The sequence below is a fragment of the Trematomus bernacchii genome, unplaced genomic scaffold, assembly GCF_902827165.1.
Source record: "Trematomus bernacchii unplaced genomic scaffold, fTreBer1.1, whole genome shotgun sequence".
NCBI lineage: Eukaryota > Metazoa > Chordata > Actinopteri > Perciformes > Nototheniidae > Trematomus > Trematomus bernacchii.
Genome location: NW_022987693.1, coordinates 59,538 through 76,641, shown reverse-complemented (window position 1 = coordinate 76,641; position 17,104 = coordinate 59,538). Strand labels below are relative to the sequence as shown.

At 43.9% G+C, this 17,104-nt stretch overlaps 1 protein-coding gene across 1 annotated transcript; it reads right to left on the bottom strand.

Moving 5' to 3' along the window:
• Window positions 1-14,770: 14,770 nt before the first annotated feature.
• On the bottom strand, window positions 14,771-15,100 carry si:ch73-256g18.2 (small integral membrane protein 36). Its single transcript, XM_034138380.1, has one exon. The coding sequence runs from the start codon at window positions 15,098-15,100 to the stop codon at window positions 14,771-14,773; it is 330 nt and encodes a 109-aa protein (XP_033994271.1).
• Window positions 15,101-17,104: the final 2,004 nt, after the last annotated feature.

Genomic DNA, 17,104 nt, shown 5'->3' with positions numbered 1-17,104 from the left:
CTTCAGTAAAGATTAGCTTCTTTAGGATTAATCTACAGATGATTGCTGGTGTGGTTTGTTGAATCAAATCATCTATTAGTGTAGATTTCTCCTAAATTCACCAACCGTAAGAATTACATAATGCCTCATTTGCATATTTATGTGTGCGTCACTCTTTAGTGTCCCCTGGTCTCCCAGCTGTGTGCGTCACTCTTTAGTGTCCCCTGGTCTCACAGCTGTGTGCGTCACTCTTTAGTGTCCCCTGTTCTCCCAGCTGTGTGCGTCACTCTTTAGTGTCCCCTGGTCTCCCAGCTGTGTACGTCACTCTTTAGTGTCCCCTGGTCTCCCAGCTGTGTGCGTCACTCTTTAGTGTCCCCTGGTCTCCCAGCTGTGTGCGTCACTCTTTAGTGTCCCCTGGTCTCCCAGCTGTGTGCGTCACTCTTTAGTGTCCCCCTGGTCTCACAGCTGTGTGCGTCACTCTTTAGTGTCCCCTGGTCTCCCAGCTGTGTGCGTCACTCTTTAGTGTCCCCTGGTCTCACAGCTGTGTGCGTCACTCTTTAGTGTCCCCTGGTCTCCCAGCTGTGTGCGTCACTCTTTAGTGTCCCCTGGTCTCCCAGCTGTGTGCGTCACTCTTTAGTGTCCTCTGGTCTCCCAGCTGTGTGCGTCACTCTTTAGTGTCCCCTGGTCTCCCAGCTGTGTGCGTCACTCTTTAGTGTCCCCTGGTCTCACAGCTGTGTGCGTCACTCTTTAGTGTCCCCTGGTCTCCCAGCTGTGTGCGTCACTCTTTAGTGTCCCCTGGTCTCCCAGCTGTGTGCGTCACTCTTTAGTGTCCCCTGAGCTCCCAGCTGTGTGCGTCACTCTTTAGTGTCCCCTGGTCTCCAGCTGTGTGCGTCACTCTTTAGTGTCCCCTGGTCTCACAGCTGTGTGCGTCACTCTTTAGTGTCCCCTGGTCTCCCAGCTGTGTGCGTCACTCTTTAGTGTCCCCTGGTCTCACAGCTGTGTGCGTCACTCTTTAGTGTCCCCTGGTCTCCCAGCTGTGTGCGTCACTCTTTAGTGTCCCCTGGTCTCACAGCTGTGTGCGTCACTCTTTAGTGTCCCCTGTTCTCCCAGCTGTGTGCGTCACTCTTTAGTGTCCCCTGGTCTCCCAGCTGTGTACGTCACTCTTTAGTGTCCCCTGGTCTCCCAGCTGTGTGCGTCACTCTTTAGTGTCCCCTGGTCTCCCAGCTGTGTGCGTCACTCTTTAGTGTCCCCTGGTCTCCCAGCTGTGTGCGTCACTCTTTAGTGTCCCCTGGTCTCACAGCTGTGTGCGTCACTCTTTAGTGTCCCCTGGTCTCCCAGCTGTGTGCGTCACTCTTTAGTGTCCCCTGGTCTCACAGCTGTGTGCGTCACTCTTTAGTGTCCCCTGGTCTCCCAGCTGTGTGCGTCACTCTTTAGTGTCCCCTGGTCTCCCAGCTGTGTGCGTCACTCTTTAGTGTCCTCTGGTCTCCCAGCTGTGTGCGTCACTCTTTAGTGTCCCCTGGTCTCCCAGCTGTGTGCGTCACTCTTTAGTGTCCCCTGGTCTCACAGCTGTGTGCGTCACTCTTTAGTGTCCCCTGGTCTCCCAGCTGTGTGCGTCACTCTTTAGTGTCCCCTGGTCTCCCAGCTGTGTGCGTCACTCTTTAGTGTCCCCTGAGCTCCCAGCTGTGTGCGTCACTCTTTAGTGTCCCCTGGTCTCCAGCTGTGTGCGTCACTCTTTAGTGTCCCCTGGTCTCCCAGCTGTGTGCGTCACTCTTTAGTGTCCCCTGGTCTCCCAGCTGTGTGCGTCACTCTTTAGTGTCCCCTGGTCTCCCAGCTGTGTGCATCACTCTTTAGTGTCCCCTGGTCTCCCAGCTGTGTGCGTCACTCTTTAGTGTCCCCTGGTCTCCCAGCTGTGTGCGTCACTCTTTAGTGTCCCCTGGTCTCACAGCTGTGTGCGTCACTCTTTAGTGTCCCCTGTTCTCCCAGCTGTGTGCGTCACTCTTTAGTGTCCCCTGGTCTCCCAGCTGTGTGCGTCACTCTTTAGTGTCCCCTGGTCTCCCAGCTGTGTGCGTCACTCTTTAGTGTCCCCTGGTCTCCCAGCTGTGTACGTCACTCTTTAGTGTCCCCTGGTCTCCCAGCTGTGTGCGTCACTCTTTAGTGTCCCCTGGTCTCCCAGCTGTGTGCGTCACTCTTTAGTGTGCCCTGGTCTCCCAGCTGTGTGCGTCACTCTTTAGTGTCCCCTGGTCTCACAGCTGTGTGCGTCACTCTTTAGTGTCCCCTGGTCTCCCAGCTGTGTGCGTCACTCTTTAGTGTCCCCTGGTCTCACAGCTGTGTGCGTCACTCTTTAGTGTCCCCTGGTCTCCCAGCTGTGTGCGTCACTCTTTAGTGTCCCCTGGTCTCCCAGCTGTGTGCGTCACTCTTTAGTGTCCTCTGGTCTCCCAGCTGTGTGCGTCACTCTTTAGTGTCCCCTGGTCTCCCAGCTGTGTGCGTCACTCTTTAGTGTCCCCTGGTCTCACAGCTGTGTGCGTCACTCTTTAGTGTCCCCTGGTCTCCCAGCTGTGTGCGTCACTCTTTAGTGTCCCCTGGTCTCCCAGCTGTGTGCGTCACTCTTTAGTGTTCCCTGAGCTCCCAGCTGTGTGCGTCACTCTTTAGTGTCCCCTGGTCTCCAGCTGTGTGCGTCACTCTTTAGTGTCCCCTGGTCGTCAGTCTTTAGTGTCCCCTGGTCTCCCAGCTGTGTGCGTCACTCTTTAGTGTCCCCTGGTCTCCCAGCTGTGTGCGTCACTCTTTAGTGTCCCCTGGTCTCCCAGCTGTGTGCATCACTCTTTAGTGTCCCCTGGTCTCCCAGCTGTGTGCGTCACTCTTTAGTGTCCCCTGGTCTCCCAGCTGTGTGCGTCACTTTTTAGTGTCCCCTGGTCTCCCAGCTGTGTGCGTCACTCTTTAGTGTCCCCTGGTCTCCAGCTGTGTGCGTCACTCTTTAGCAGGGTTGCCAACTTTGGGTACCTGGCTGGAGTGAGATTTTGATATCATGGGTTTAATTCGGTTTAATTACACATATGCGCACGAAATGACTGCTATCGTGTCAGCAGCGAGACCTTAGCATATATATAGGATATATATACAATATATACAAATACACAATAATGGACACAGACTATAAAGGGCACAAAGTTTCATTCACTAATGAAAGTCAAACATGTTTGTTTCCACTGTTTTATTGTGTGCCTGTCGTGATAAGCAATTAATTGACTTATCGTACGATAAATAAAAATGAACTCGATAACTTTTCTGACCTCGATAAATTGCCATTTACATGAGGATGTGACTAGCAGTGTGAAAGGATGTACTTGAATTATTATTATATATTATCATTATGTCAGTGGTCTAAAATGGTCATACAACGGTGCCGACAATATTATTGTTTATCGCAATAATTTCCGGGAAAATGTATCCAACAATATTAATTATCGTGAGAGGCCTATACATGAAACACACACACACAAACAAATCTACAGACTTACTCCAAACTGCCAAATATATTAATTAACACACTCTCACTCTCATATACTGTACTCTTTGACTCTATTTTGGCTATAGTAGAACAATAAGCAGCAGACTTTTACTTTTTTATCATTTCTACTGGATCTTAGATCTGCGCATGCGCTCCAGAGTATTTTTGTTGGGTAATCTATGGTAGGGCTAACCCATACAGTGGTGGGGCTCAAATCAGTATTTGCAATGTAATTACATACACGCTCCCCCCCGACAGTGAAATGCCACGCGTGAGGTTTAGATTATTTCCCTGTCTCAATCCAAATTGAACTGTATGAAATAAAAAGGCACATTTGTCTTGTAGTAAATAAAAAGGGCGACCTGGAGCCAATCCTGCAATTTCCCCACAGGTGAAAGAGTTGACCCCTGCAGGGGGGGTCTGGGGGGATTCTCCCCAGGAGAATTTTTTAAATACTAACATAAAATACACATTCTGGTACTCTCTTGAGAAGAAAAATAAATAAATCTATTACTACACATTTAAAAAAATGAATGCCATATTAGTTTTTTGTTACTTTGTTCTGAAAGCTGAACCTGCTGCTCCTCACAGAGAGAAGAGGGAAGAGGCTGTGTGAATTACTTTACATTGTGGATATGGGTGGATAGCCCCCATTGTTCTGTGTGTCAAAATGAAAGACAGCCCACACACCTATCAATCATCAAACCGTGGGGTCTTATTTCATTACGTGTTGATTTCTATCAACACGTAATGTTGTATCGATGTATAGAGACTACCGCAAAAGTATTCTCATCTCCGTCGGGACTTCCTGCAACAACACCACGCCGTTATCGTGATTCTGATTGGCCAGAATACATTATCAAAGATTTTCTATTGAGAAGACGATCACTACGTGAGAAAAGTTTTCAAAACCGTTTCTCGTCTTCGTATTCTTATTTTTGGCGTGAGAATAGTTTGGGCAGCGTGAGAGCGTGAGATTGAGAGTGAAAGCGTGTGTCACACGCCAGATGCGTGAGAGTTGGCAACCCTGCTCTTTAGTGTCCCCTGGTCTTTTAGTAAACGCTGCGCATGTCTCCTCAAGCTGCTGAATGTTCTCTAAACGCTGCACGTGTTGTCAAGTTGCTGAAGATGTTTCTTCATGTGGAACCTTTGTGTTTTCATATCTGCATCCTCTCTGAAGCTGCTTCTCCTGATGGAAGAGGTTAGGGTCAAACTGTAACTTCCGAAGCTTCTTTTTGTGTGGGTTTTTATTCATGCACGTAATCTGTTTCAAACTGGTTGAACTATCAGAAGCACTCTGATCCGGTCGTTGCTCCCCGGAGTCTGGATCTCTCTGACGTCACAGACGGACATCTCGTTTCTCTCAGATCTTCTTGCGTGCCGCTGTCTGAACACGAAACAAATCTGTTGACGACCTGAAGCTTACGTAACCTTCCCCGCGGACAAAAAAGCAGCACAGGGCAAACACAAACACATAATGCATGCTCCTAATACCCTGCACCACATAATCCACTAACATGGAATATGGAGGGGGGGGATGGATATTTGTGTGATTCATATTATGGATGTGTGCGAGATGGTTTTTATTTTTATGTAAGAGGATTTGTCCCGGGTGGCACGAGTCGCCCAAACGCTCATCGGTCCAACGAGCCAATGAGAGGCCGCGGACGCTTTGACGTACATAACGAGAGTCTTTTGGGCCGGGGGGGATTTGGTCGCTTCAGGGAGGACGAGAGACTAAAGCAGTTTGCCATTTTGTGCACAAATAAAATCTGAATCTGTTCTGCAACGTTAAACATTTAGACTCGTCATTGTTCCCAAAATGTAGAAGGCCTTCCCAAATCTGTAAATGTCCCTTTAACTAAGATGGATGAACTGTTTTCTCCCATCTTCTTATTGTCTGTGTGCCTTTTTTCATCCATGTGTTTGTCCGTATGCAAACTGAAACACACAAACCGTTGGCGAATAAAAACACAAAAATGCAAATATCCAATATTTTATGTAACCTGGAGGTTTGAAGCTTCACCAAATACATAAATACTTAAAACATATATGGTTGCTCTCACAAATAACCCCATGATGTTTGAAGTAACAAATTATGACAAAAATACAAATTAGAGTTTATCTTTCATTTAGTTCAGGATGCTCCTATATATGTATAAAGATTACGAATATCTGAGCCCTCCTACTTTCCCAAAACAAGAAAATAACAGTACGTATATATACAGTACATCAACTGGTCATCCATCCATCTTCAGGAAGCAGTTTCAGAGGAGGGTCCCAAACCTCCCTTCCCCCCAATAACAAGTCCTTAAGATGCAGAACACCCTCCGGAGGAAAACACCCTGTTCTTGGATAATAAGAGAGGGTTGGGAACGGAGATGAATAAACATTGTTTTTGATTTACAGCTCGTCTCTTTACCTCCGAGCCATCAGATTGTTTTGTTACCTTTTGCCAGGTGTCACTGTCTTGACTTTCCATTAGCAAACACTTCAGATAGTACCGTGTACTTTTTGTGGTTCGAGGTAAAACGCTAGCTTAGCCAATGGTCAAATGTGACGTTAAAACTCTGCTGACCACTCAGAACTACGTGCACGGACTATTTTCAGATAGCCGAGCTACGACCAATAAGCAATTACAAATTGTTCTATTAGCTTCTTCAAAATTAGCAGCCCGCAAACCTACGATCCACAAAGCTCGGACGTTCCTCTGTTTGGTTGCTGATGAAAGGATTCAGCAGGTGTTGTGTTTTATGTGATTTGATGGCAGTCTGCTTCGTGCCGATTAGCTGAAAATACTGCTTGATGTGAGGGTAACTATCGGCAGAAAACTAAATGCTAAGTAAGTTGACACACCTTGGCAACAAAGCGTACATCAGCTTATCTGTTGAAGACACGTACGTTAGCTTGTTGGTTAGTTGTTAGCTTGTTAGCGAGTCTTCTATACATATGAATCACCCTTGCATTATCACTTATATTCTCACCTCCTGCATTTAAACCTAGTCTTTGCACACTTGACCCAGCCTGACAGACTTGTCCTCACATGGCTCTGTTTTGCAGTTTTATGTTTTTATACATTACTTGCGCTCATGTCCTTTCCTAGCACGTGTCCATGTTGGTGCGAGCTGTGATTATTGACCATAACATCTTCTGTTCTTTAACGCAGCATGTTCTTATCCACCATCTGATGCACTGCCATCCCTCTTCAGCAGCAGCTCAGTCCCAGGTATCTTAAAACGTTATAATAGAAACACTAATGTGAGTCCAAATGTCTTTCCATGCCCTGCATGCAATCAGACGTATTGTTGTCCTCTCCGTCTGATAAGGAACAGGACCCTGAACGCATCATTCAGTCAGTGGAGGATGTCTTTAGTGGGTTGTGTTGAAGTCCCTCGGGCTGAAGATGCTGCAGGAGAAGGCGGGAAGTTGGAGGGGTTCTTGGAGTTCCTAGGGAAACATAAACAAAAAAACATGAGCAATACTTGTCGTGCAATTGTTGTGATATTGTCTAGTCCTGTTCTGTTTTCCATTTGTTTGGTGAGCGTGTTGAATGCCCTCAAACACAAGACGTTTCTGACAAAAGATATAAAGCTTTGGATATTTTTAAATGACAAGTGTAGACGATCATTCACCTCTAAATATGTAACTCTTAAGAGCTAATGCTAACGGCGTGGCTCTAGGGTTGTGATGTTGATTCGTTCGTTGTCGATCATCAGTCTGGTCTGAGGGTCCATTATTTCAAAAACTCATATGTCGTACTAAACAAAAAGCCCATTAGTCTAACGGACCTTTATCCTGAAAGCAATCTGATAATACTCTCTGGAGTTGGAGTTCAGTGGCTAGCATTACTTTCCAGACCAAAAGTGTTTTTTGGGATAAAAGTCTGCCGGACTATTTCAACGATTGGGTCCTGGGAATATTGATCCATTGGCGCCTTCGGTCAGGACTGAAATATCTCAACAAATATGTGATGGATTTGAATGAAATTTGGTACAAATATCTATGATCCCTAGAGGAGGAATCCTACTGACTTTAGTGATGTTCCAACTTTTCTTTACATCCTCTTCTGTCAAACTAAGCTCAATAAGAAAAAGGGGGATTTTGCTTTTCGGGATATTTTGGGATTTTGAAACGATAGGTCCTCAGAAAAATGGTACCTTTGATTGAGACTGGAATATCTCAACAACTAAATTATGGATTTGAATGAAATTTGGTACAAAAATCTATGTTCCCTAGGGGAGGAATCCTTCTGACTTTAGTGATTCTCCAACTTTTCTTTCCGTCATCTTCTGTCAAACTAAGCTAAATAAGAAAAAATTGGATTTTGCTTTTCAAAATAACTCAGGGTTTTGAATCGATAGGTCCTCGACAAATGGTACCTTTGATTGAGACTGAAATATCTCAACAAATATGAGATGGATTTGAATGAAATTTGGTACAAATATCTATGATCCCTAGAGGATTAATCCTACTGACTTTAGTGATGTTCCAACTTTTCTTTACGTCATCTTCTGTCAAACTAAGCTCAATAAGGAAAAGGGGGATTTAGCTTTTCGGGATATTTTGGGGTTTAGGGGTTTTGAAACCAAAGGTCTTCAGAACTGACATTTCTCAATTATGAGATGAATTGGCATGACATTTGGTACAGATATCCTTCCTCCCTAGAGAATAAATCCTACTGACTTTAGTGATCCTTCAACCTTTCCTCACACCATCATCGGATCCACACTCGGATAAATAACTAACGAGTTTCCCGTCGGCCTCAGTCGTTTAATTCCCCTCGTTATGATATGAAACATTTCTCTAAATGAGATCAACAGATTTGTTGTGGTGCCTGGGATGGATATCCCGGTAAACAAACATCAGCTGAGATTTGTTATCAGCTTTTTTTGACACCATCCCACAAATCTCCGTAAACGCCAACATCTGCCGGCTGTAACCCTGCAGCCTCTGGGGTGAGAGCCGCTGTCCAGCATACGTCGAAGGGATGAGCATCTGTGCAGCCATTCATTATTTCCCTGTCCTCTCAGGGTTTATGTTGTCACTTCATCTCAGTGATGCATGGTGGGGGGGGGGGAGGGGAGGGGATTTCTAAAGGCTGGTTTCAGACCTTCATGCAGCCGAACGAGGGCTTTAAATCTGGGGTCCAGAGTTTGGGGGGAGGGGAGCCAACTCATGATGATTTATACATTTTATAAATATTTATTATGTCATTTTACTGTGACAAACAAGTCTTACGTTTCAAGCAAAGATTGGCCATTCCCAAAGTGCTAAACAAGTCATACTGCAATTTGCTTTTTGTTGACTAGCTGTAGTTTTTGTACGCAAATAAAATCATCTTTGGTTTATATTATATATATATAGGTTTTATTGTGATTATAGAAATGTGTTTTTATGTGATTGTAGTTATTACATGTACAGCACTTTGGCCCGACCAAAAATCGCTTTTAAATGTGCTTTATAAATAAACCTTGATTTGATTTGATTTGATTTATATTCTTTTCTAACTGGCTCACCGTAACGCAACATGCTATTTGTTGTTCTGTCCTGCAATTTGATTGGATGCTGCCTGATTGGTTTAACCATAATAGATCCAGGGATGCATTGTTGTAAGATGCATTGCATGAAATGATGAATAGCGCTAAAACAATTTGGTTTAAAGGCCAATTACTTAATTGGTTGCATACCTTTGTTTTAATCGTTGTGCTTGAGGGAGGGTATCAAGTCTAACTAAAGTCGTTGGTGTTTCAGTCCAAGTTTAAGTCGTCAGTGATTGTTAACGTGGTCTGTACGTTGATGCAGCGCTTTGGTCCAGACTGACCTGATAAATAATGGACAGATTGAGACATACATTTAGTTCAGATAATAATCTCCAGAGGATAAATCCTAATGACCTTGTTGGTCCTCTGACTTTAATCTAGTAACACCAACAGGTCAAAGATTAATGAAAAATCTCCACATCTATAAGATCAACCCACCCAACGTTTCCTCCAGATATTCTTTGACGCTATGAACCTAATTAACATTATTTAGCACCAATAGAGGCTCGTCTCCAAACTGTTAGATTATTCATATCTCCTAGAAATGACATTCACAAGGTCAGTTTTCCCGATGTACGTTTTTAACAGATCCTTAACGTCTGATCGTTTTTTGCATTACGACTCAACGTAGATTATATTTCCATACAACGAAGCAGGATGTTTAGCACGGTTCTTGGGTTCTTAAATGTATTTTGCAAACATTTACCAGCATTTTTAAGAAAAAAATATTTATTTCTGAGGGTTAGGAATCATTTGTTTAAATGATCCAAAGGACCCATGTTTTGATTTAGTATAATATCAAGTCTTGGGTTAAAATTAATACTTTTTATGACGAAACTTAAGTGTTGTTTGTATGTTTAGCTTTGGTTTCACACAGTGAAAGTCCTGTATCTTCCTCCCTATGCAGACTCATTAGATGTGTTTGAGACGCGTCAAAATGAACGTAATCCAAGAGGGAATCCCTCAAAACAGAATCGACCATTTCCTTCAGACAGTTTTAGGAAACCAGGTTGCAAATGCATGATTTTTTTGTGTGCAATTAACTACGTATCATTTTGATATCAGTATTGATGCAGCAGTACGAGTTTGACAAAGATATTTAACAGAAACGTAATGTTTTAGTGACAGTCCAGATTTCCAACAGCAGTTTGTGCATCTAAACGACTGGTTAAACTTCATTTAAAGACTGCAGAAGCTGAACCAGAATTGGCAGAAAGTGTCAATTTACAGATCCTCCTGAAACGAATGAACGAGGTTTTGTTAATCTGATGATGACAGAACGAGCCCCGGACGCTCCGCTGGCCTCGCTGCGTGCCGTGCACTCAGACACATATCAGTAATAATTGATTTCCATGCATTTGCTTAAAGGGCCCATGTCATGCTTTCCCGGTTCTTACCCGTCCCCTTGTGTGTTATGAAGGTTTTTATGTAAACGGTGTGCAGAGTCACAAACCCTCAAAGTACACCCTGTAGCGAGTAAAACTCTAACACAGAAAATACCTCCCCAAAACGCCTCGTTGGAGATACGTCACTGCCCATTTGAGTCTTCCATTTCGTTCCGGGTACGGCATGATGTCATGCCGTACCCGGAACGAAATGGACCAATCTGTGGAGCCGTTACGTTACGTCCGCGGTGCCGTTACGTTAAGCCCGCGGTGCCGTTACGTTAAGCCCCCGCTGATTGGTCCAAATTGACCAATCTACGGACTTCCTCACACACACATCTGTGTGCAGGGAGCAGGCAGCTCAGCTGATTTCTCCTCCCTGGCTGCAGGCTGATAACAGACAGTTGGGATCGCGGCGAAATACTCTCTGCAGACCCATTCTCTCTGCAGACCCATTCTCTCTGCAGACCCATTCTCTCTGCAGACCCATTCTCTCTGCAGACCCATTCTCTCTGCAGACCCATTCTCACAGCGTTTATCAACCTTTTTCTTACTCAATATCAAGCCACACTTATTGTTTTGACTTCGGCTGTGACTTTGTGTGTGCTCAGGATGAGTTTGGCTGTGTTTGGCTGTGTATCCTAAACAAGGAAACAACACCTCCACGGAGCTCAGCGCGATTCACAACATCCCGACCAATCAGAGCACACTGTGCTCACAGGGAGGGTGGGGGCTGGAGCTTTTGGAGCTACAACGAGCCGTTAAAGGCAGAGAGTGAAATTCAGTGAATACACGTAGTTTACAGAGATGCTGTTTGAGAAACCAATGTGAGTTTGGAGAGATGCTGTATGAGAAACCAATGTGAGTTTGGAGAGATGCTGTTTGAGAAACCAATGTGAGTTTGGAGAGATACTGTTTGAGAAACCAATGTGAGTTTGGAGAGATGCTGTATGAGAAACCAATGTGAGTTTGGAGAGATGCTGTATGAGAAACCAATGTGAGTTTGGAGAGATGCTGTTTGAGAAACCAATGTGAGTTTGGAGAGATGCTGTATGAGAAACCAATGTGAGTTTGGAGAGATGCTGTATGAGAAACCAATGTGAGTTTGGAGAGATGCTGTATGAGAAACCAATGTGAGTTTGGAGAGATGCTGTATGAGAAACCAATGTGAGTTTGGAGAGATGCTGTATGAGAAACCAATGTGAGTTTGGAAAAATGCACAGTATAAATCTATTCTAGTAGACCTCAACAATGGAATTATGATCAGTGGAAATGGCCATGACATGGGCCCTTTAGTGTATTACAGCGGCACGACATGTCCTGCATGTTCGATGGGATCAACAGACAACCTTGACACAGAAAACCAGCTCTAACATCAGGACACACACAGATGTTCAGGACGAGCTAAAGGAGAAATGCTAATCTCTTTATGTCTGAATTCAGATATTAGTTAGTTAGTTCTCTTGGTTTGGTTCTTGATTTGATCCGGACTAAACGGACAATGTTCTGGAAATCCCATCTTTAGTTATCAGGTATCTGCTCATTTCGATCCAAACTAGATAACTTATCTCATGTAAGTTACATTAACAATGATCAACAAAACCAACCCAGTGCCAGAACTGAATGTGTGTTTATGGAAACTACGGACACGTTGAATCTTGGTCTAAAGATATCAACAGTTCTAGCTACATGTATGTCAACGTTGTAGTGCTGTTATAGAGTTTAAAACCCCCCAAAACTGACAAACAAACCTTTAACCACAATCATTCTGTACTTTCAAAAAGTTCTTTTTAATTTGCCTTAATTGAGTCGTTTAGCTGTTTTCTGTCCAAAAGCTGCCGCAAAATGATTCACATATTTGTTCCAACTAAGTTTGAACTTGTTTGATTTTAGTGCAGAAACTAGCATCATCCTCTCTAAAGATACGGAGCCTCAAATCTGGAAAACTCTTGAAAGTACTCGTATTTTTCGTGGCAAAAATGGATGTATCCCCATCCATGGTCTAATCTAGTCTTTGGGATTTTGGAATTGTTGTCAATTTATAGACTAAATAATCCCAAAAGATATTCAGTCAAGAAAAGTTATTGTTAGTTGCACTTTTTTTACTTTAAAGGGGACCTATCATGCAAAATGCACTTGTGTACGTCTTTTCTACATGAATATGTGTCCCCGGTGTTCCAGGGAACTCACCAAGTGTCAGAAAACACAACCCTCTCTATTTTCCTCCATACCCAAATCTCTAAAAAAGGGGCTGCAACGGATCTGATCAAAACTGATCCAGATTTGAACACTGTCCTGACGTCAGGACGGTGGCGCTACGGCTATTGGGCCAACTCCACCAATCAGGAGGAGACAGCCACGGCCATTGCCGCTCGAAAGCCCTGGAGACGCTGTAGTACATATGCCAGGCCTGTAAGTGGCGCTGAAGTCTGCCACAAAAGCAGCGAAGAAGACTTCCCGCCCATAGTTACCATGGTTACCCTTCTGTTTATTCTCCGCTGTGGCTTTCTTTCTCCCTCCCCGAGGCAAGCGTTTGCTCCCGCTGCTTTAATTCAATGCAATCCCTCCCCGTCGAGGCAAGCACTGTAATTCTCTCCGGTTAGTCCACCAGCAGATGACAAACACCCACCTCTCCGCCTCTTCCAAGGAACGAGGGGACCGTGCGGCAGAGTTTCAGTTTCAGTTTCTTTCGCCGGTCAAGATGTCCGTTAAAGTTTAAATCTTCCGGACAAAATGAGAAAAGTGCCGGTCAAAGGTCTTCTTTGTTATTTATTGAGCTTTAAAACAAATGAATAACGACTCTATATAATAAAACACGGAGGACGGAGATCTCTTTTTCTCCCCCTCTTCTGACAGCCCAGCAGCTGATCAGAGCACGTCTCCCCTCTCCTGCAGGGGGGGCGTGGTCAGCAGAATCAGACCCGTAGACAGCAAACAGCACATAGAGCGAAATGAGGCATGGCTAAAATGCATGATCTGTTTGGTATTTTGAAAACAGAAAAGTATAAATATACCTTATATAGGTATGGCCCTACAATATATCATTTAAATATAGCATGATAGGTCCACTTTAAAGAATTTTGTAAGGAACTTTAAAACAAAGACGCGTCAGGACGAGGAATGTTTAGGCTCAATTTCTCAGAGATTTCCAAAGTGTCATTAGGGTTTTTAAAAACTGTCCAAATGTCCAACTTTATTAGGAAAAAAACAATTTAGTTAAATAAATATTAATTAGGGTTTTAGTTTTTCCCCAAGCTTTTAGACAATTTTCAGACTAACTAATAATTTTCATCAAATGTAGAAATGTTGTATATGCACTCAATTGGATAGGGGATGTTAAGGCTTATTTTAGAGTCATTTCCAACATGTGAATTAGGGTTAGGGTTAGGGTTAGGGTGTGGTTAGGGTTAGGGTTAGGGTTAGGGCTAGGGTTAGGGTTAGGGCTAGGGTTAGGGCTAGGGTTAGGGTTAGGGTTAGGGTTAGGGTTAGGGTTAGGGCTAGGGTTAGGGTTAGGGTTAGGGTTGTGTTAGGGTTAGGGTTAGGGTGTGGTTAGGGTTAGGGTTAGGGTTAGGGCTAGGGTTAGGGTTAGGGCTAGGGTTAGGGCTAGGGTTAGGGTTAGGGTTAGGGTTAGGGTTAGGGCTAGGGTTAGGGTTAGGGCTAGGGTTAGGGTGTGGTTAGGGTTAGGGTTAGGGTTAGGGTGTGGTTAGGGTTAGGGTTAGGGTTAGGGCTAGGTTAGGGTGTGGTTAGGGTTAGGGTTAGGGTGTGGTTAGGGTTAGGGTTAGGGTGTGGTTCTACATCGCAGTATTTTGGGATTCTCTAAAGTGTTTCCTACCTCCTGCAGACCCTCGTTCAGCAGCTTGATCGTTAAAGTAAGAGTTCAGATCGCTCTCTTCAGACCAGAGTGCTCCTCTTCTCGCGCTCAATTTCTCAGAGATTTCCAAAGTGTCATTGGGGTTTTTATAAAATGTCCAACTTTATTCTGAAAATATGAATTAGGGTTTTTTTCCCCGAGTTTTTAGACAATTCATAGACTAACTCATAATTGTCATGTTAGGAATTTTGTGTCGGCACTAAATTGGATAGGAAATGTCGGCTTATTTTAGTAATCTCCAACATGTGAATTAAGGTTAGGGTTATGCTATAAAGTAATGGGTTAGGGTTAGTGTTATGCTCTACATTGCAATATTTTGGGTTTATTGATTGTTTGTCCTACCTCCTGCAGACCCTCGTTCAGCAGCTCTTGATCAAGAGGGTAAAAGTAAGTATATTGGGCTTCTCTAAAGTGTGTCCTACCTCCTGCAGACCCTCGTTCAGCAGCTCTTGATTGTAAAAGTAAAAATAAGAGTTCAGAGTGGCTTCCTTCAGACCAGAGTGCTCCTCTTCTCGCGCTCGGCTCGCTCGCGGCTCAGGTCCGGCGTCTGCATCTCGCTGTGGCTCGCCGGCGTGTTGTTGGGCTCGTATCGCGACGAGGCCGGCGAGTTCTGCATGACGACCAGGCGGATCGGAGACTGGCTGGGCGGCGGCGGCGGAGTGTTGTCGGGAGCGTACTCCTTGGTGGGGTCTTTCCCCCGGCAGTCGTACAGGATGCAAGAAATGAGGAAGACGAGCAGCAGGATGACATAACTGGCCACCAGGATGATGAGGTTCAGGGTCACCGGGTCAATCTCCAGGTAGAATTCCATAAAACCCATGGTGCCGCTTCATATCTCGCCTCAGATCAGCTGGAAGATGTGTGTGTATGTATCAAAGAGGAGCAGTGGGAGGCAGCTGCTGCACAGAGAAAGAGCAAAAGATGAGATGAGGATGAGGCGAGGCAGCGCCGGCTTTCTGCTCTAATCCCAATGTTCAGCAGCCAATGATTAAAGCTGCTCAGTTTTAATAACTTAAGCCTCCATTTTGATTTGACCAACTATAAAAAAACGGACTTTTAGTAAAATGGAGGAAGGGACACATCGGGATATGAGCGTCACTTTTGGGATTCATGTAATAACTATTAAACTCGGAGTGATTGTTTGTTAAGGTCACAGAACAGCCATTTGAACATGAGATGGTGTGAAATTGTGCTGTTTGGGTTTTTATGTAGGAGAGTTTCTCAGTCTGTGGCTTCTGATCTGGTTTCATTGTCTCGTGTTTTTACATTTGTTTCATGTCCTGTCTGTTTTTTATGTATTTATGCTATGTTTATATACAGTTGTTGATGTACAGCCCTTGTTCAACTCTGTTGTTTTGAAATGTGCTATAGAAATAAAGTGGATTGGATGAAATATTAAAGAGAATTGTTGTTGGCGTGTGAGCACATCCTGGTAATCATTAATGGATCCATGAATATCCTCAGTGACCTACAGAGAGTCACTCAGAGGGACACAAGCCAACCAGGAAACTAAATACAGCAAAACAAGGCTAAAAAGAGACAGAAAATGACTTTAAAGAAGCAAAAGAACCAGCCTTTACCTTAATGCAACTTTATTCTGAAAATATGAAATGTTTGGAAAATGCTGAAATTTCATTCTGAGAGTATTACAGCTTTATTTTTTTAAATGTATTGCAACTTTATTCGGAAAACACTGCAATTTTATTTTGAAAATGTTGCAACTTTATTCTGAAAATATTGCAACATTATTCTGAAAATATTACGACTTTATTCTGAAAATCTTGTAACTTTATTCTGAAAATCTTGTAACTTTATTCTGAAAATCTTGTAACTTTATTCTCAAAATCTTGTAACTTTATTCTGAAAATGTTGCAACTTTATTCTGAAAATCTTGTAACTTTATTCTCAAAATATTTCTTGCATCTTTTAAATAATATAGAATTTTTTTTTTCCTGAAATAACTTTTGCTCATAATGTTTTTTATTATTTCCTTTATTATTTCCCTGATCCGTTGCTCCAACCCATCTGAGCGACTTGTCTCTGCAGAGCTTTACAGTGACGCAGAGGAAGCTTTAAATAAAAGACATCATGTGTTGCTCCAGACATAAAGACATTAATGAAAGCCTGACCTCTGACCCCTGATATCAGCCGGCTGTAAGCCTCCGTCTGACTTCATGTTTCCTCGGGAGAGGAAACACAATCCCCCGAGAGGAGAGAGGCTTCAGGGGGAATGGATTTCATTAGAAAGAGTGAAGGAGGATGTAATCTGCATTAAAGCACCATATGGTCAGTGTATTGTGTGTGTGTGTGTGTGTGTGTGTGTGTGTGTGTGTGTGTGTGTGTGTGTGTGTGTGTGTGTGTATGTGTGTGTGTGTGTGTGTGTGTGTGTGTGCGTGCGTGCGTGCGTGTGCGTGTGTGTGTGTGCGCGTGTGTGTGTGTGTGTGAGGAAGAGGAGGTAAAACACACTGATGAAGAGTTTTAAAGACACATGTTGTCTTGTTTCTGCTGCTGTTTGATAGTTTCTGACTAAATCTCCTTCCTGTTTGTGAAAAAACATCAAACTACAGCTTCCTGTTGGAGGGTCACTAACGCCATTACAGGGAATATTATGACTTCACTCCGGAGACTCTAAAGGTCCCATGACTCACAGCCATTTCTACTGATCACAGTTCCATTGTTGAGGTCTACTAGAATAGATTAACATTGTTCAATGTTCCAAACTCACATTGGTTTCTCATACAGCATCTCTGTAAAGTCTGTGTATTCACTCTCTGTCCTACACGGCTTGTTGGAGCTCCTGACCGCCCCCCTCCCTGTGAGCCCA

Coding starts and splice junctions, on each gene's coding strand:
- si:ch73-256g18.2 (XM_034138380.1), bottom strand. CDS start 15,100: ATGGGTTTTATGGAATTCTACCTGGAGATTGACCCGGTGACCCTGAAC.